General features: G+C 37.3%; 1 protein-coding gene across 18 annotated transcripts in view; it reads right to left on the bottom strand.

Annotated features, from left to right (window-relative positions):
• CDC14B (cell division cycle 14B) overlaps positions 1–18712 on the bottom strand; it is a 51233-nt gene that overhangs the window by 18796 nt on the left and 13725 nt on the right. For 17 of the 18 annotated variants that reach the window (XR_014939430.1, XR_014939431.1, XR_014939432.1 and 14 more), the window contains 5 exons: positions 6194–6270; positions 3903–3969; positions 2628–2690; positions 1625–1712; positions 1029–1259 (listed from right to left, as the gene is read on the bottom strand). Coding sequence is in view for 11 of the 18 variants with exons in the window: in XM_085529047.1 (XP_085385173.1) it covers positions 1029–1259; positions 1625–1712; positions 2628–2690; positions 3903–3969; positions 6194–6270 (526 nt within the window). In the remaining 7 variants the exon portion in view is untranslated. The remainder of the gene's footprint in view (positions 1–1028; positions 1260–1624; positions 1713–2627; positions 2691–3902; positions 3970–6193; positions 6271–18712) is intronic. The other variant, XR_014939436.1, reaches the window with a different exon arrangement.

Genomic DNA, 18712 nt, shown 5'->3' with positions numbered 1-18712 from the left:
AAAATCTTCAGTATAGTCCAACACACAAGACAACCATGCAGCCTGTGTCTCCCCCAGTACAGCTCAACAGGCTAGAGCATTCTACTATTTCTCAAGAGTTACGGGAGACTGAGGTCTGTAAGGCAGACTTGACATCACGAGGATGACAAGTATCAGAGAACATCTTATTTTGAGGGAAAACAAAGCACTTGTACCACATATCGATGAAATGATACGCCTGGATTTCACATCCTGGTAGGCAGTGTAAGTGTACATACGTGTAATAGTCAAGAAATAGTTCTGATCATGTCTACTTTACAGTATAAATATACAGCAAGTGAAGATCTGGGGGGGAGGGTAGGGGGGGGGGGGAATTGAGCCTCTGAAGGTCCCGGGCCTGTTTAAGAAAATACCTTTCTCCTTCAATCATTATCTGGTGTGGATAATGATTCTGTGTACAACCACAGAAATCCTTCTGCCTCAGAAAGCTACATTCAAGCTACACTGAGCATGCCCTCAGTATCCATTCCTTTGTGGTTAGACAGCCAAGGAACAGACATTCAGAGATACCCAGCACAGCTAGTACTGAGGGTTTCTGAGGGATAAAGACATTTATGGTTCTGTAGGAACTCCAGTACTTCATGACGACTTTTATCAAAAAGCCCTACTGATATTTTAAAAAATTTATAACTTGATGTATTTAATCACATGTTTTCAGAAATAACTATAACCCTTGCCAGTATTCAAAATTCCAGATCAAAAGAGTCTTCTGAAAGTGCTAACACTTCCTAGCAGAAAGAGATGTTAATATCGGCAAGCTTACCTCCAGCAACCTCATTTGGAAAGACTATTATGGAACTTAAAAAACTAGAAGACAAAGAGCAGAAGAGAAGCACATAAAGAATGTGCACATAAAAGCTGCTGCTTGGCAGAGCTGTCAGAAACTAGATATAATGGAATTGTAATGGAATGGGGCTGTGGAAGGGACCACAAGTTGAGAAATATCTTAGAAACTGTAACTTGTAATATAAATTGTTTGTACACTTTACCTTTGCAATGAACGGCTATAACACCTTCAGCATTTTCACAAATATTTAGAAATGCTTTAACAATAGTATCATTAGGTGTGCTTCCATCAGCAAAGAAGAGGTCAAAATGCTCAAATCCAGCATCCGTAAAACGTCTGGCATCATACATTTTTTTGTTGAGGCGTATTATAGTGGTGACCTTATGTTTCCTGAAGTATGGGAAATAAGCTTCTGGAGCATGATGGGGATAGCCTATTTGAAAAAAAAAGAAAAAAAAAGAAAAAAAAAAAAAGAAAGAAAGCACGGGGGAAGAAGAAGAATGAGGCTCAAACTGCAGAATAAATTAAGACTGAAAACCAACAGATGAAAACACTTTCAAAATAAAACAATAAACATAAAGAAATACTCTAACTGAAAATGGAATTTTAAAATGACCACCTAGATGAGACGCAATTAAACCAAGCATTAAAATTTTACTGTCAGGGTTCTTAGAAAAGAAACAGAGCCAAGGAAAAAACACACTATTTGAGGAACAGTTTTTAAAGCTTTTTCTTACTGGTAGCAACCAACTAAGAAAGCAGTGGGCTTGTGTCCCCCACCTCCTTTTTTAAGCATACCATTTTCAATTTTACTTCTTGAATGAGGTCCACTGAAGGCAATGAATTTGTTTGGTATTATCCAGTTAAAATCTCCATTTTCTGCTCTCTGTCAAGAGAAAATGCTTGGTTTATCATTATCCCTGTATTTTCAGGCTTTTCCTTATTGTTTCAAAACACATGCTAGATAGACGTGATGTAAAATTTTTGTCAAAGAAGGTGTGTTAGTGACCTGCTTTTTGCTTCATCAGGAGGCTGTCACTTGTTCTTAATCTGACTCTTCTTGCTTGTATTTTCCCTTTTCTAAATTACAGTGTGAGAACAATGCCACTGATATGCTTTAGATGAAGAGCAATTTCCAATTCTAAAATTTGTATAGGTATCTAACCTATCATCATTATCTTCTTCATTATTTAAATCATGATTTTTTAAATTGTAAGAATACCCAATTTTCTCTTTACAGATAATTAGCAGCGTTGCATTTATGAGACTGTATATATTCAGGCACAGTAGTCCTTTTCTTCATATTAATTTCCTACACTTCAAACAGAATGTTGGAGGCTTCGAGTTTCCCAGTCCTGTCTTCTTTATCTTAAAGAATGATAATATAATTTTGTTCACAAATGCACACTTCACCTGTTTTCCAGAAATCAGTTAGACTTGGACCTGTCTGCCCTCAAGTTGCCCACAGTAACTGCTCAATTAATTTATTTTTTTCATGACATTTAAAAAGATGGCCAAGGAACAAAATTCTCCCCCACCACCTTCCAAGGTTTTAATAAAAATATGGGGAAAAAAAGTATTTCTGTGTTGTTTTCTGCTTTTTCCCCACTATGTTTAAGGCTGACTATGCTTACACCTGACTCTTAATACTCTGTCTCTGATCACTCACCTATATTTAATAATCATAGTTGAAAGAGGCAAAACAGAAATGGAACATAATACTATCAACAAATAGCACATATTATAAACAATCATACTGGCATTAATAATAGCAAACAAATCAGAAGACTGATGCACGTACCTCATAATGCTCATATTCATTTACATCAAATTCATCAAAATCCAGAAAACCATACTGCAAAGCCTAAAATCCAGAATACAACTTTTAACAAAAACATCATCATCTTAGTGAGGACGGTTATGAATTCACACTTTATAAGTGTACTGTCTTTTTATTACTGCTAGTAGTAAGATATGCCAAAGAGAAAAATAACTTGCAAACACTACCTATTTAAATTATGGGTATATTCTGACGTCTGCATTCAAAGATTATAAATATTTTCATGTATGGATACTATTCTATAAAGATTCTAACACCTTCAGTAATCAAGAACTGTCTGCAGAAAGACTAAGACCACTAAGTTCTAAAGAGAAATCAGTGTGGTACTTGATGCTCTTTATTGTCTACAGCCATTATATTTACTGGTAACTGGCAGTTACCAGTTACCAGTCCCTTATTAAATCAGGAAGAGCAAATGCAGACAATCTCATAACACCAGAGATTTTGAATATTAAATTCAAATCTCCTCTCTCAGTGCATAGTCCATTGTGGTTTTCCATGCTGTTCACCAGTATTGAAAAGACAGCAATCCACCACTCTTGGCAAAGGAGCAGCCAATGTTGGAACACAGAAATACACCTGAAAAATCTCAAAACTACAAGACGTTGGCTTATGCAATAGAAACAATGGTAGTTGGCAGAGACACTCATAATGGAAAAAAAGCAGTAATGGAATGGAGAGACACAGAATTCCCCACTTTAATATTCATATAGATGAAAAAGAATGCATTTAAATTCTCCTTGTTCTACAAGGTCACCAAAGTCACCAAAGTACTTAAAAGAAATTAAACATCAGCTTTTAACATTGCCACATTTACAATACTAAAGCAAAACTTCAAGTTACAACTGCATACTGAAAATGCCTAAAAAGAATCAATAAATAATTCATAACCTCTTTCAAAGGCAACAGTGGGTCGTATGAAAAAACTTGCTAGGCAGCTCTTATGGATCAGAGGTACAAACAATTGTCCTGAAAAGATTAACTAAATGGAAGTCAACATTTCCCCTTTAAAAACTTTCCTAGTTGACTACACATGGCTTAAGTTCACTTCTATGACTGTTCCATCCAGAAGTTTTGTTACAATACATAATAGATAACAAGCTGGTAACAATCAGAAAATTGCAATTGTAGCTGTAACAGACTAATTAGATATTAGCTTTCAAAGCCGCCTTTTTCTACTGGGCAGCAATTAACTGCTGTCTCACACTAAAAAAAAAAAAATACTGCTTAGCTTACTTTGTTTATTGCGTGAAAACAGTCCAGCAATGTTAGATGAAAACTGCAAGTACCAAATGAAGCGTCCCTGTAACATAAGATGATCAAAACTGTAAAATTTTCCTGTTTAAATCCAACTGAATACAAAAGACATTTCTCTAAAGCAACATTAAAAGATAAATACAATTTACAGTATAGCAAAATAATTATGTCGAACAATTACTTAATTTCCCCTCTTGTATCTTATAATAACAACACACAAAATTACTTACTCAAGTTATATCTTTTGTTAAATGTGACACGTTCAATGTACACGTCAACAAAGAACAGACATATATAAAAAATAACAGAAACTCCCTATGGCAAATACTAATGCCTAAAGAACTATCACATTGTAACATACACTCTTAAAACATTTCCATCTGAAGTTCACTTTAAAAACATCAAACCGTAATACAGGACAATTTTCTTCTTCAAATTCCATTTTAAAAAAAACAAAACACTTCACAAATGCATTTAACATCTGCAAACAGTACCTACTTGAAAAAAAGAAGTCAACATAGGTATTTGTATGGATATGTTACAAGACTGCAAGAATAGCATATTCTTGGTAGATAACCATTACTAGACTCCATAAGCACAGTCAAATAAGCATTCTACAAGAATACTTCAGCCATGTAAAAAATAAACAGAATCAATATCAGATGATATTTTATCTTGTCAGAACAGCTACTTCTGAAAACATGCAGTTCTTATCAGAATACAAGAAATCATTACTATTACATAAAAGTAAAAAACAGACCATCTTCAAACTCAAACTGAAAGGAGGAAGAAGTTCTGAAGAACTTGAATGTCTGCCTCACAATTTATTTCTATTCTTTTCTCCTTAATGACTAAATGTGAAGGTGAAAAAAAAAATCTGCAGGAGACAGTGATAACAGAGCATAGTTCAAGTAAGTGGAAAGCATTCTTTGCATGGTGTTAACAAGTTTTCTCATTGGTAATGACCAGAAGTACTAACTACATAACTTTGTTATTCTGTTGAAAGGTAATGCTTTTTGCAGAAATGAAGATGACAGTAATCTGAATTCAATAGTAAGTTCTCCTGAATTCAAGAAAATGGAAACACTGCCAGCAACTTCAACATGTTGTATGTATTATACTGGAGACTAGATGTTTTCAGAAGTCAGATCTCAATAATTCTTGTTAAATAACATATATTTGCCTTTTTTTTTTTTTTTTTTTTTTTTTTTTTTCCCCACTGGTGCTGTCAAAGTGATTATATGGGGATTTGGGCATTGTGTATGACCTGAGTGAAAAGCTACTATCTCAGCTATCCACATATGTCTTTAGGATTTTTCAAAACACAGGGGTGTTTAAGGAGGCCTTTTTATTTCTGGGAATTAAAAAGAAAAAAGAAAAAAAAAAAAGAATTAAAATAGAAATGGGCTGATGGAAATATGAAAGATGGGTACTACTACACACTTTTACTATGAAGAAGTAAAGGAAATTCAAATCAAATTCAATTCAAATCCTTGGACAGGATCAAGAAAACACAAACAGGCAAGGACTGAATTAATCACCAGAAACCAGAGAGCAAACTTGCATTCTAAAAAGTTTTTTGGCCATTCTTTTCTGCACACTGAGGCAGCTGATGGAATGTTAGTTTGACCCAAATTTCAGGATCACCTCTTTGAAGAATTTATGAAATTTTTTCTATGCATGATGGATCAACTTTATTTGGTAAATTAAGCTGCACAGCATATACCACAAAGAAAAGGCTAGAATTACATTCCCTCAGGGTCAAGCAATAACAAACCAGAGGATTTATATATTTCCTCATTGGTAATGATAAATACTTCAAAGTTATGCTAAATCTCAAGAGGCTAGGCAGAATTCTTGAGGCACAAAACAGTATTTGTAGGTTCCTTCACACATTTGCTAAGTGAAATGAGTACTAGAAGTATTCTAAGTCTTGTGTGATTATTGGAAGGTATTTTGACTTTTAACAGTCAACTACTAGCATGAAAACAATGCCAAGCAGAAAGCAATGTAGATCAAAAAGCTCAACAAAGAGTGTGTAATTTATAGTGTAGCTTCTTCACCTTTTGCATTGTTAAACTTCAGAACTGGAAGCTAGGCCCCTGTTAAGTTTGCACTCAGAATCAAGCTGTGTCCTTTTCAACTACAGTAAAAACAACAGCAACAACAAAGCAACAAAACAAAATGGAAAGAAAAGAGTAGTATTGCTAAATACTATATTCTTCTTCAAAATATCAAGCTACAGAAAGTTATAACATATTACTACTCACCTGAAAGGAAGATATGAAATACTGCCAGCCAGTACAAGCTTGTATACATCTTCTGGTGATTGTTTCAGATATATTATCTATTTTTATGGGAAAAGAGGGAAAAATTATCTTATGATTCACAGAAATAAAGTCACTTTTTTAATACACAAGACATAAGTACCGTGGAGCTCAAAAGCTCTGGGAAAGACCTCCATGGAGAACAAAAGAATACAAGTGTGCAATAATAAAATCAAACAAAGCAATAAAAATTACTGGTTAACCCTGAACACATATTCTCAAGCAAAATGTACAGATTTCCGAAATTTCACTTATTTTAGACTAATGTGAAGATACCAGCAAACGTATGAATTATCTGTTCTACAAAACAGTGCACGTGCTCAAAAGATTAAAATAATAACTTCTTTTTTTTTTTGATTTTCCTATAGCAGTACATTTGCATTATTCTAAATCTTGAACTTACTCCTTCATACTGTTGAAGTTGTGTTCAGTAATTAAATCCAGATGCCATAAAGGAAAAATAATAACCCATTGTTCTAGATTTTGCTTCTAGAACTATGTTTTTTGTAATAATAGAATGAATACACTTGAGACACTACAAATCAAACTTCCCACTATCAAAGCATATCAGAAAAAGATAAAAATCATAAAGACCACCTAACGACAGGTGTATTGATAGCCTTCCCTCATGAAACACCTGATCACTCCTGTATATCCTCTAACACTAAGGTCTGCTTAGGAAATATATTTGCATAACTATTTTTGTATGGAAATCACATCTTCCAGTAATCAAGAAATATCCCCCACATGGCCATGAGAAAATGTTAATAACAAAGCAGTCATTAGTAGGTTTGATAATTTCATGCTAGTACTTTTTCTTTAGAACTGCATTAAGTAAACATTATAAAACTTCAGGAAGTTACTGTTTCATTAAATTTCCATAAATTTATTTACACCTCCTATATAAGTAACCTTTTTTGTTACAGTTTTTCTTGTATGTAGAAATCCTACTGAGTACTAATTAAACACCTATCTCTAACTAGGATATAGGACTTGAAGGTATACTAATTAAGCTTGCAGATGACACTAAACTGGGAGGAGCTGTTGAATCCCTAGAGGGAAGCAGCTTGCAGGGAGATTTTGCCAAATCTGAAAGCTGAACAATCACCAGCCATAAGAAGTTTAACAGCAGGTGCTGGATTCTGCAGCTGGGATTGGGAAATCCTAGATATACGTTCAAATTGGAATAAGAAGTTGGAGAGCAACCCCATATGAAAGGATCTGAAAATTATGGCTGACAGCAAGTTTAACGTGATACAGCAGTAGATGCTGGCAGCCCAAAGGGCAACCATACCTAGGGTGCACCAGGCCCAGCACTGCCAGTGGGCAAGGGGCTGTCTGCTCTGTGCAGCCTCACCTCCACACTGGGTGCAGCTTTGGGTGCCACAACACAAGAAGAACACAAAACTAGTGAATGTTCAAAGGAGGGCTATGGAGACAGCAAAGGGTCTGAGGGTAAGGGGTACAAGGAAGCAGCTGAGGTCTCTGGATCTGTTCAGCCCAGAGCAGGCTAGGCTGAGGGGAGGCTTCATGGCAGCTGCAGCTTCTCACTGGGAGCGGAGGGGCAGCATTGAGCTCTGCTCTGTGTGACAGCGACAGGGCTAGAGAGAAACACATGGAGCTGTCAGGGGAGGGGCAGCTGGGAGTTAGGGACAGGTTCTGCACCACATGGCTGTAGACAAGAAACAGGCTGCCCAGGGCAGTGGGCACAGCCCCTGACTGCTGGAGTTCAAGGAGTTTTTGCACACTCCTCCCAAGTATAGGGTTTTGGGTGGTGCTGTGAGGAGCCAGAGGTTGGACTCAATGGTCCTTGTGGGTTCTTTCCAATTCAGGATATCCTATGACTTTATGATTTGTATTACCCACAAAACTGTACATCATTTTTGCTCTTGGTTGGCTTCTTCTTTTTTTTTTTTTTTTTTTTTTTTTTAATTAGCATTGTCATACAGATTTCTTCCTTCTTGCTATTGCAAAATCAGTTTGAACAAATGGCCTAATTTGTGTTGGCAACATCTTCTCCATGCACCCACACACATTCCTGTGAGATGAGAATGGGAGTTGGAAGAGATGCTGCTAAAAAAATCAAAGCTTGAAATGTATCTTCAACACCTAAAATACAAATGGCAACAGGTGACCTTTCCTGTTTTTCCTCTGATTTGAAAATACTAAGCATTCCTCCCATGCATTTGGCAAAACCAAAGGGGAAAAAAAAAACAAAAAACCACAATTGTTTTGTTTACGTAATTTACTATGTTAATGAAAACTGCATGTTTCTCGTGTTTTCACTGAAGTGGTATAAGTGAAGTTTATATTTCAATTTGCAAGCATATACCTAGAATTAAAAAAGACTTCAAAATTTTAGATAGATAGGTAGGTAGATCACTTAAGACCTGCTCCTCAGTTGCTTTCTATTCTGCAGGCATACATTATACGCAGTTCACTGCCTGAAGTAGACATGATGGTTATGTTAAAAAGAATTCCAAGTTGTATGTTTTGATACAGTCACATTAAATGTCTCAGAGCACAATGAACACAGACTTACAGCTGCCATACACTTATCAGAGAAAGTGCTGCCCCAGAAAAACATCTAAAACAGAGGCATAAAATGGCACTAACAAACAGAGAAAACTGTAATTAAAGAGCAAAAGCAGAGGTTGTACCCAGAAATGAGTCACTGTGTAAAGAAGCTGTGATTCAGTGCTGCCAGGCTGGGTAATACAGAGCAATACTTGTACAACAGGCAAACAGAAAGGCTTCTAGGGTTAGCTAATCCTTGAAGCACCTGTAGCACAAAGGAAAAGGATTCCTCTCACATTTCAGCTGATCTTTTACCATCTTCTTGAATAATACAAGCTTCAACACAATAGCATGTTTGCAAATTAACGGTAGCAAGAGGATGTTCTTAATGCCCTAGTGGACACATTACAATAATTAAGTCTAAATTACACCACATGGTATCAATACTGGTTAGTTCTTATTCCTGAAATGACAATAGTGAAGAAGTACTAGTGAAGAAGTACATCTGAATGGATATTCCTTGACATAGTTACACAAACATTCACCACAGACAAGCACATTTAAGAAAGCCAATGTGATTTCTAATGAAAAATTCTGAGCACCGGAATATCTACCATATCACAGAGTATGTTTTTTAAAAAAAAAAAAAAAAAAAAAAAAAAAAAGCAAGCAAACAAACAAAAAACCAGACTGCCAGGAGATAGCATTTTTAAATGCAAACAAGTTTAAAGGAAAAAGTACTAAGCAAAAATGCACAATAGTTCCAGTGCATATGAAACAATACACTCACTGAAGGAAGCTCTTTAATGGAGTTAGATTTCTTAAGATTTTCTGGAACTAAAACAGACTGTGGTACATTCTGACTGTGACTGCACACATAAGATGCAATGTGTGGAGCAGTTTCAGAGACAACTGTGGGTGAAACTGCTGGATAGAGTTCTTGGTGAAAAGTGGTTTACAAAAACTTCAGGTTAGTAGGAGGATATCTGGGCAGGTGTGATAAAACGGTGTATTTCAAGACAGAGAATAGCATTCAGTCTTTACTGTGAATGAGAAAGACTACAAATTGAAACTTCGTTCGTAATGGAAGTATCCCAGCAGTAACACAACACAAGAAGCTATGACAACAGAAGTGGAAACAAGATCATTTCTGTGAGTTTAAGATCAGAAGAGAATCCCAGCAGGAAATCTTGGATGTGTGGAAAGCTGGCTCAAGGATGAATCTCTGACTGGACTGGGGTTGCTAGTGGTCAAGGTTCCAAACATACACAGGTTGTTCTGAAAGCAACGCCTTCTATTTTTTTCCCATGGAAGCTATAACAGATCCGAAGAGCAGAATAACACTATTTGATACAGTAAATTCTCATCAACAGAACTCCATTTTTCAACACAGTCACTAACGTTAGTGATGCATTTTCATCAGTGATGAATAAGAACTGCATGCCACACTTGTAAAAACCTACATCTGTACTGCCACTTATTGTCACTGCTAAAACACATCACCCACTGCCTCACTGTGTTCACGTCCACTGTTTGGTCTCCTTGTTCAACAAGCACCAGTGACTGTCAATGGCTGCTGTTTTAATAGCATGGAGAAATTCAATGACACCCTTTTGCTTCACATGCAGTTCCACATCAGACGCCATTCTGTCAGTGCTCCTCTGCTGCCATCTGTCACATGACAACAAAATGTAATGAAATGAAGGTTCAGCCTCTACTGACATAATATTAACACCCATCTTTGACATCGTGAGGCAACATAATCAAATAGGAAGCATTAATTTTGGAGTAGCCTTCATAGAAACTGATTGTAGGTAGGACTAAAGGAGTGAGATGTGGAGCAGCCAAGAACAGGCTAACAGGAGACATCAAAGCAGCAAAGGCTACATCTGTGTTAGGATGTGTGTAAACTAGCATAAATGCATCTGCAGACTGAAAGCTGGCAATGAAGTGCTGACATCTGTAATGTAGACTTCCGGAATTTTATTTATTTAACTTCATGCTAGTCCTAGTCTGATCCCATGGACTGGACACTCATGAGCTGTTGGGATTGACCATGTGCTGCTCTATGAAGGGAACCAAAATGCACTGACCAAGGGTTTAAAGAGAGATTCACTTCTAACAGACTCCTGATACAAACCTAAACTTTAATAGACAAACTGGCAAATACCCCATAGTTCAAGGTCAGTGGCAGCTACTTCTTCTGACTAGGAGGTCACTAAAACCTTCAGGATGAATTATTTCACTGGAATTATGTGAAAGGCAGTAAATGAGAGAGGAAGTAAAAGTAATTAGAGTGAATTCTGAGCAGACAGGATAGTTTAAAGAAAGACAAATTTTATAAGGTACTCAGCAGAACTGAAGTTTCAGAAAAAGCTGGAAATGTGAATGTTGAACTGACAAAAATGAAAACAAAGATGTTTACAGATACGTTTGTAAACTGATGAAGTGTGCACAAGGGGGAGAACATGAAATAGGAAAAGACATGCCACTAGAAATATACAGCACTTGAAACCAATTTAACTACGTACTGAATCTAAGCTCGGCTACTTACATTTCTGCAGGATTACAGGATTTTTCACACACAGAGCTCTTTTCTGTAGCTAATGCCCATAATGCAACCACCATGAAGTGCAATAAAATGATATGAGAGTATAAATTTTAAGCAATTAAATTAGCTGTTATTTAGTAGAAAATAATGTATTCTGGGTACTTTCGTGTATATACGGAGAAAAGTTTATTCAAATTTTACAATCATATCACAAGGGGCTCTCCTTCCTCAAGCCAAACATTCAAAACAAGCAGCTTTTTAACAGAAACTTGAAAATTCTGCTTTGTGAAGACCAGAAAGAAAGCATGCAAAAGTACAGCTGCATTGATTTTAATGTTGTCCCACAATCTCATACAAGTGCAGACACATGCACACACTTGCAGTCTTAAAGCTTTTACAAATCCTTAAGTATATTCAAGAAAATTATTATAATAAAGAACTGACATCTTTCACAATAACACTGTTTTTTCACCCTGTATAATCATTTTACATACTACTTCTTTAGAAATTCATTTTCTTTATGCATGTAAAGATAAAATCCTACTGAACTTCAAAATACAGCCAGAATTTTGCCATTAAGGTTGAACCATTAACATTGCTCTAATCATCCTTTCTATTTAGGACACCTGCTTCTAATTAAAGGACTGGATGTAGCTCTGTGAATGGTCAAGAACCTCTCAAGCACTGCTCCTGCCAATACTGCCACACAGTCCAACAGCCACTAGAATGCTCATTCAATGAAATGGAAAAGCTTGTAGGACTAGGCTACTGAACACTCACAAACAACCACTGAATGAAAGTTCTAGCAGTAATCAAACCTTATCTGATTTATACTACTGTTTTCAACCCAGTCCTATTTTAAACAAGGGTCTTCTAGATTAGTGTTGCTCCTACAGAAACACGATTTGCAATAGGATGGAAAGTATTCCTGGTAGAAATCTAAATCCCCAGAACACCAAGTTTTGGTGTTCTCACCAAGAGTTACCATGTGAGAGTAATACTGAACCCAAAACAGAACATATCAGGTAATAAAGATACCTGATATCATTTATTGCTTTTTAGGGAAAATATAGAAAGCTATTTAAATAAGCCATACTGTTAGAAATCATATTAACTCAAGTCAGCAAACAGCCCTTTGAATTCATGTTGATGATGTGCTTAATAAGCCACTTTATTCTCCTTGTCAGCCCTTAAATGAAATACCTACTTGAGGTTGCTACCCTCAACCACAAATTTTACCCCATTGACTTAAAAGGATGACAACAATGAGAAGATTCAATTTCAACTGCCTACAACCATATTTTATGCAATACAATTATGTTCCAAAAATGTCACTCACTTAAAATAATCTGAACCACTGTAAACTACAAATACATACAAATCACTCAATTCAGAACAAATACCTCTACAATCAAAAGCTGGCACACACACATAATTTTACTATAAAAGTATCACATAGAATCACAGAATTGTAAGGGTTGGAAGGGACCTCTAGAGATCGAGTCCAACCCCCCAATATCAAATATGCTATGTTATTAAAACCTAAACTGAACATACTAGACAGTTAATGCACTAAACTTTCTAGCAATATTTCTTCAAATAATATATTTTTGTATGGAAGTGTACAGTACTACAGAAATGGAAGCTTGTATATGGAGGTATGCTGTACTAAAGAAATGCACATGTAGCCAACTACACTTTTATTACCAGAAATACAGTTTGTTAAATAGATAGAAGCCTCCAGTCATTTTTAAAACAGTTGAGAGGGGCATAGCTGGAAACATCAGTACACCGTAACAGATAAGAAAGTAAGCTAATAAAAGCTAATAATACTATAGTGATGAATCCCCAGAGGGCAACCCTATGCAAAAATGCAGCCTGGAAAGAACATGGTAAGGAAGAACTTTGTAGAAAAAGCAAGAAAAACTGTTACAATGAAAACTTATGATGATTTCCAAAATGTCATTCAGATGAGGTCTTGAGCACAGAGAAAGACTTAAGGCAACTTCTACTAATATGAAATACCAGTATTTCTTTGTTCTTCTTCTCTCTGCCATTCAAATGACAAGCATAAACTTTCTTTGCCAAAATGTAGCTGAGAGTGAACACAGTTTGCCCACCTCTAATTTGAGCACTGTACCTGTAACCCATTTACTATCACTCAGCTTGGACGACTAAACAGATTTACCTCCTTTTCTACATCTTATCCAGGGATAACTTGCAAGTGCCACAGTAAAACCGTAACAGCTCAACATTATATGTAGGCTGGTGTTAACTGCTTCTACAACTTCCAACTCCTAAGCCATGTTAGGCCCACAGTTAGGAAGGCCACCATCAAACTGGAAAGTCAAAAACAGTATTATGGATCAGAATGGATGAAGGAAATGCTGCTTACCCTGAAGAAAGAAGATCAGAAAATAGACAAAGTACAGAGATGAGTCCTGGAGAAGATGACCTGAATTACAGCAGCTCATGGGGCAGTACCCCCAGAGGGTCGCCCTCCAAGTACATTATTAGTGCCAGGCCTGAGAAAAGAAACACTGTTACTAAGTTAATGCAGTTAAGGGGAGAGAGGGGATCTTGGTAACTGGGTGTTACAAAGTACATTTTCTTTCTTAACATAGAAGGAGCAATGGTAGGAGAAGCAGACTTTCCTCACCCACAGCCAAGTCCTGGTGAAAATCAAGAGAAGCCACTGTAGATATCAACTCAGAAGATCATTGCTGCTTTGGTAGAGTGGTAAAGCCTGAACAACACAGACAGCTTATAAGGAAAAGCAGTTTTTCTTTAGGAGGTGAAGAACAAAGGTTTTTTCCCCCCACCCATCTTTCCCTTCACACTATCCACCCCAAATAATTTGTGACCATTCAACTCCAACTAACCAAATGTGGCTATGCTTTGTGTGGCTGAATGTGTACACAAAATATTGTTCCCGTTATGAAGCATATCATACATAAAAATTAAACAAAATACAAAAATATGAGGGCCGCTCCAAAAGTAATGCCTCCAATTTGATTATGTTGGCCCACAGTGTTGGAGGCAGATGGCAGTAGAGGCTGAACCATCTCACCTATCTTCCATTATATTTTGTTGTCAGGCAGCAGAAGCATAAACTGACAAAATGGCATCTGACACAGAAACACACGTGAAGCAAAGAGGTGTCACTGAATTCCTCCAGGCAGAAAAAAGTAACACCCACTGACATTCACTGACACTTGCTGAATGCTTAAGGAGATCAAACAGTAGATGTAAGCACAGAGAGGTGGTGGGTGGTATGTACCAGCAGTGGCAACAGCCAGATTCTAGACGACCATGCACAAATGTGACACCATGAAATGAAGAGCCACTTGCTTGACTCATCCATGCAAATCAGCAGGTTACAACGAAGGAACTGTATAAGGAGCTTCAATGAATACCAGCTTCAATGCACTGGAAATAATGGTGGCAGAGTTGAAATATTGCCAAGTTTGGACCAGGTGGTTCCCAGGAAGGCTCACACAGGAAGGCTTCCCAGGAACAGAAACAACACTGTATGCAAGTCTGTCAGGACCTATTTAGCCAATACAAGGCTGAAAGTGACAGTTTCTAGGACTGGCATCATTACTGGTGACAAGAGGTAGCATCCCCACTAGAGTGAAAACAGTAGTCCATGCAGTGATGCAGTGGCATTCCAGGGAGTGAATTTCCCACTGAAGAAAAGGTTAAAGATGAAGTCCTCAGAAGGCAAAGTGATATGCACTGTCTTTTGGGAAAGGAAGGGGTCATCCTGGATTTCCTGGAACCTGGACAAACCACCAATTCTGCAATACTGACTACGCTGAAGGCTCAAATTCCAGTGTCACACCAGAGGAGACAACCTTTCTCTGACAACATGATCATGCTAGGCTCATACCAGTATGAAGACCATGGAGCACACTGCTAGTCTTGACTACACTGCCCTTCCATATACTCACCAGATGGTTTTGATTTGGCACCTTCTGATTTCCATCTGTTCAGGATGATGAAAGATGGACTGTATAGGCAACTATATTGAAAAAGTATGCTTTGTATCTGAGAATTTGCATTATCAAATACTGTTGTGCTCCTTGAATCTGTTATAGTTTCCAGGCAAAGAAATAGGAGGCATTAATTTTAGAGTGACCTACATAGATGAAAGATAAACAATATAGAAACTAAGATCTAAACTGTTAATATTTACACTAAAATATCCTAAAAGCTACATATATAACAGTGCACTGGAAACACTGTTCTTCCTCTTTAAGTTCTTGTTACATTGAAGAGCCCCCTAGCCTGAGTTAGGTTGTGCTGTCACATCAAAGTACACCTGGAAGAAAGCAGCAGATTCAGGAGGGGAAAGAAATAAGCGTGTAGTTTGGATGACCCCTTCAGAAACTATCTCCACAAAAGAGGAAAGACAGACAAGTTAGATGAAGATGCAAGATGTGGGAACATTATAAAAACAAGAACTGCGAGGAAGAGACTGGGAGCAGACTTTGCTTGTAAACCAGAACACTAACAACTGCCCTTTCACTGCACCACAGTTAATGAAGAGCTTTACAACTGCAGTAGTTGTCAAAATGAGCACATCTCCACACAGTTAATATACACATACATACGTATTCAAACAAAAGATGCTCAACGGTCATGCCAACATATTACAATTTCTATCAACAGAAATTAAATAACTGTTTAAGAATTCTAACTTCAGGTTGATGGGCCTTTAAAAGATATACTTTCAAGCCGCTAAGTGTAAAAATACTGAAAGCTTATGAAGACATGCAAGTGTCTTTTAACAGTTACATACAGTTCGTTGTATTTTTAATGTATTCATGTGTTTAAGTGTGATTGCGTTAAGAAAAAAAAAAAGAAAAAAAAAAAAGTACAAAAAACATACAAACTTACTGTATCTGTACTATTCCTAAATGCTGGTAGCCTGTTATTCCAAACAAGTAGGAATTCCTGCAGAACTTCTATCCAAAACCGTGCATAGGCCATCAAAGGCCTTATAACACACACAGATGAGCACTATTTTCATGACTCACTCTGTGGACACTACTTCCCTATTCTATTTCCTTGCTCTTCCCACCCAGGCTCCCCCAGTATGATGCAATGCCACACAGCTTCTTTATATAAGGAAAGCAGATGAAGCAGGAACCCACCATGAAGCTAAAAAGAAAAAAAAGAAAAAAAAGAAAAAAAAAAGATATTGAACTTGAAAAAATATTCAACCCACAGAAGACAAAATATAGAATGACAATCTATCAATCTATCACTTCTACAGTATGGGATAAGAAATGATCCAATTCAGTTCAAATAATGACAAGCATTACCAAATGGTAGATCCTTCTTCATCAAAAAGCTATGTACTCTGAACTGAAGAAGTAGCTGGATGCTTAAACCTACAAAAGAATGACCTTAATATACTTCTAGTCAGGAATTATGATTATACACATACATTTATCAGACATTCTGTGCAGATCCTAAGCCCCTGTGTACTTCACAGAGAACAATACAGAAAGCAGGAACATGGGATACGTGTGTCTGAACACTACAGCACTGTTTAGTGTAATTAAGCCTGCCTCTTCATGAAAGATCATCAAAGTGCACCAAGGAAAAAAAGTAAGCCTTAGGGTCACAGTTTGTGATCTTCCTTCACTGGAATCCCTCCCACATCAATCTGGGAAGAGATTATATCTCACCTCATAGAAAAGGTAGAACAGAAGCCAAAAACCATTGCACTGGAAAGAAAAACAGGATCCAGCTAAAACTACCTCACCATCTATGATTCATAATTATCCAAAGGACAACTCTTCCTACCCCCAAGGAGAAGATGAATACTAACATAGTGCTTCCCTTCATTAAAGGACAATGCTGAAAGACTGAACCTGTACAAGGCAATACAGTTAAGTGCAGATTTCTGAACTCCAAAAAATCATCTGTGGCTTTGTCTTGCCTCTTTCTGTCATATGTCACAGTCTTCCCATATGCACTGGCTAGTCAGTCATAATCTTTCTTCACTCCAGTGCTCGATGATGTTACTGGAGGCATGTGGTTGCAAGGTTCAGGTCTGTCCTATGCTCCATCAGCCCCATGTAGATTGTTACCAGGTGTTGCAACACCCAATCTGACAGCAACACTGGAACACTTTGATGGCATTTTTTTCCTTCCAGCCTCTTGTTTTTAATCACCAGCATTGTCTTTAGCTTCTTCTAATGTCCAGATATTATGCCTAGTCTTCAGACACTCTGTTTCTCCAAGGTTGGCTACTAATTGAGCAGCCTGCTGGACCACCATCTCTGATGCCAATAGAGGATTTAATATTGAGACCAGAGTGCAATATAGGTGGGAAGGGGCCTGCTGTAAAATCAGGTCCCGCTGAGAATCCAACCATGTCAGGGCTATCAAATCTTAATAGATAACTTTCCTCATACCTAATTCTTGGATATAATTTTGAAGGTCCTCCATAGAGGACTACAAACCTGTACACAGCAGTATATCCAATTTGTTTGGCCATACCATATGGCATGCCACCATTAAACCAATCTAATATAGAATGATTTTCATTTGCAAAATGGATACCCACATAATAATCTCTGCCTAAGGGCAGGATGCACAGTTATGGTAGCCAATTTAGATATCTCTGGCCCACTAACTATAATGCTTTCTGCCCCTGAATCCCATAATCTCAACAACCAGGTTGGTACACTCCCTCTACGTTTCCGCTGAAACCACTGTAACAAGTCCATTAGTTTCACTGCCGTGTGTGGTTGAGCTGTTAATGGGTTTGGGCAGGGGGGCATTGATGGGAGGCACCACTGCCAGACTATCTTGTATTTATTTTTGTATTTTTGGGGGGTTACGACAGAACGGATCTCTAGAGAATCCGTTGCAAGCAGAGCTTCAAGATCTGACTTGGAATCTATATTCTCCTGATTAACCATATCTGCTGATTCAGAATACTGGTCACTGTCTATTGAAATATTTCAGACTTGACCTATGGGGAGATGCAAAATTGGTTTCTTCGCAGTTAGTATTCTGAGTTCCTGCTCTAACTTTTCAATATGATCTTTCAAAACTTGATTTTCATTTTCAAGGGTATTATTTCTCATTTCAGCCTGATTTAGGGCATTTAATAGTGGCCATGCCACTGTGGAGGTGGCTAATCGTTGTTCTTCTGTAATTAATATATCTTTGCTGAGCTCCTGAAGGTAATCTGCCATGTGATATGGGGAAGTACTTCCCACAACACATAAGGAACCTCATTTTTCAATGATAACTGTTTATTCATAATAGGGAAATCCCTGGGATCTGACGTGGAATCATCTTATCTAGAGGGGCAATGTTCTCCCCCCTGACCCATTTACAGAAATTCCACTGAAAGGACATGACGTAAA

Source organism: Coturnix japonica, chromosome Z (assembly GCF_054131305.1).
Source record: "Coturnix japonica strain WE chromosome Z, WE-NBRP24, whole genome shotgun sequence".
Lineage (NCBI taxonomy): Eukaryota > Metazoa > Chordata > Aves > Galliformes > Phasianidae > Coturnix > Coturnix japonica.
Note: the sequence above shows the minus strand (reverse complement) of the source record. Positions and strands in the feature narration are given on the sequence as shown.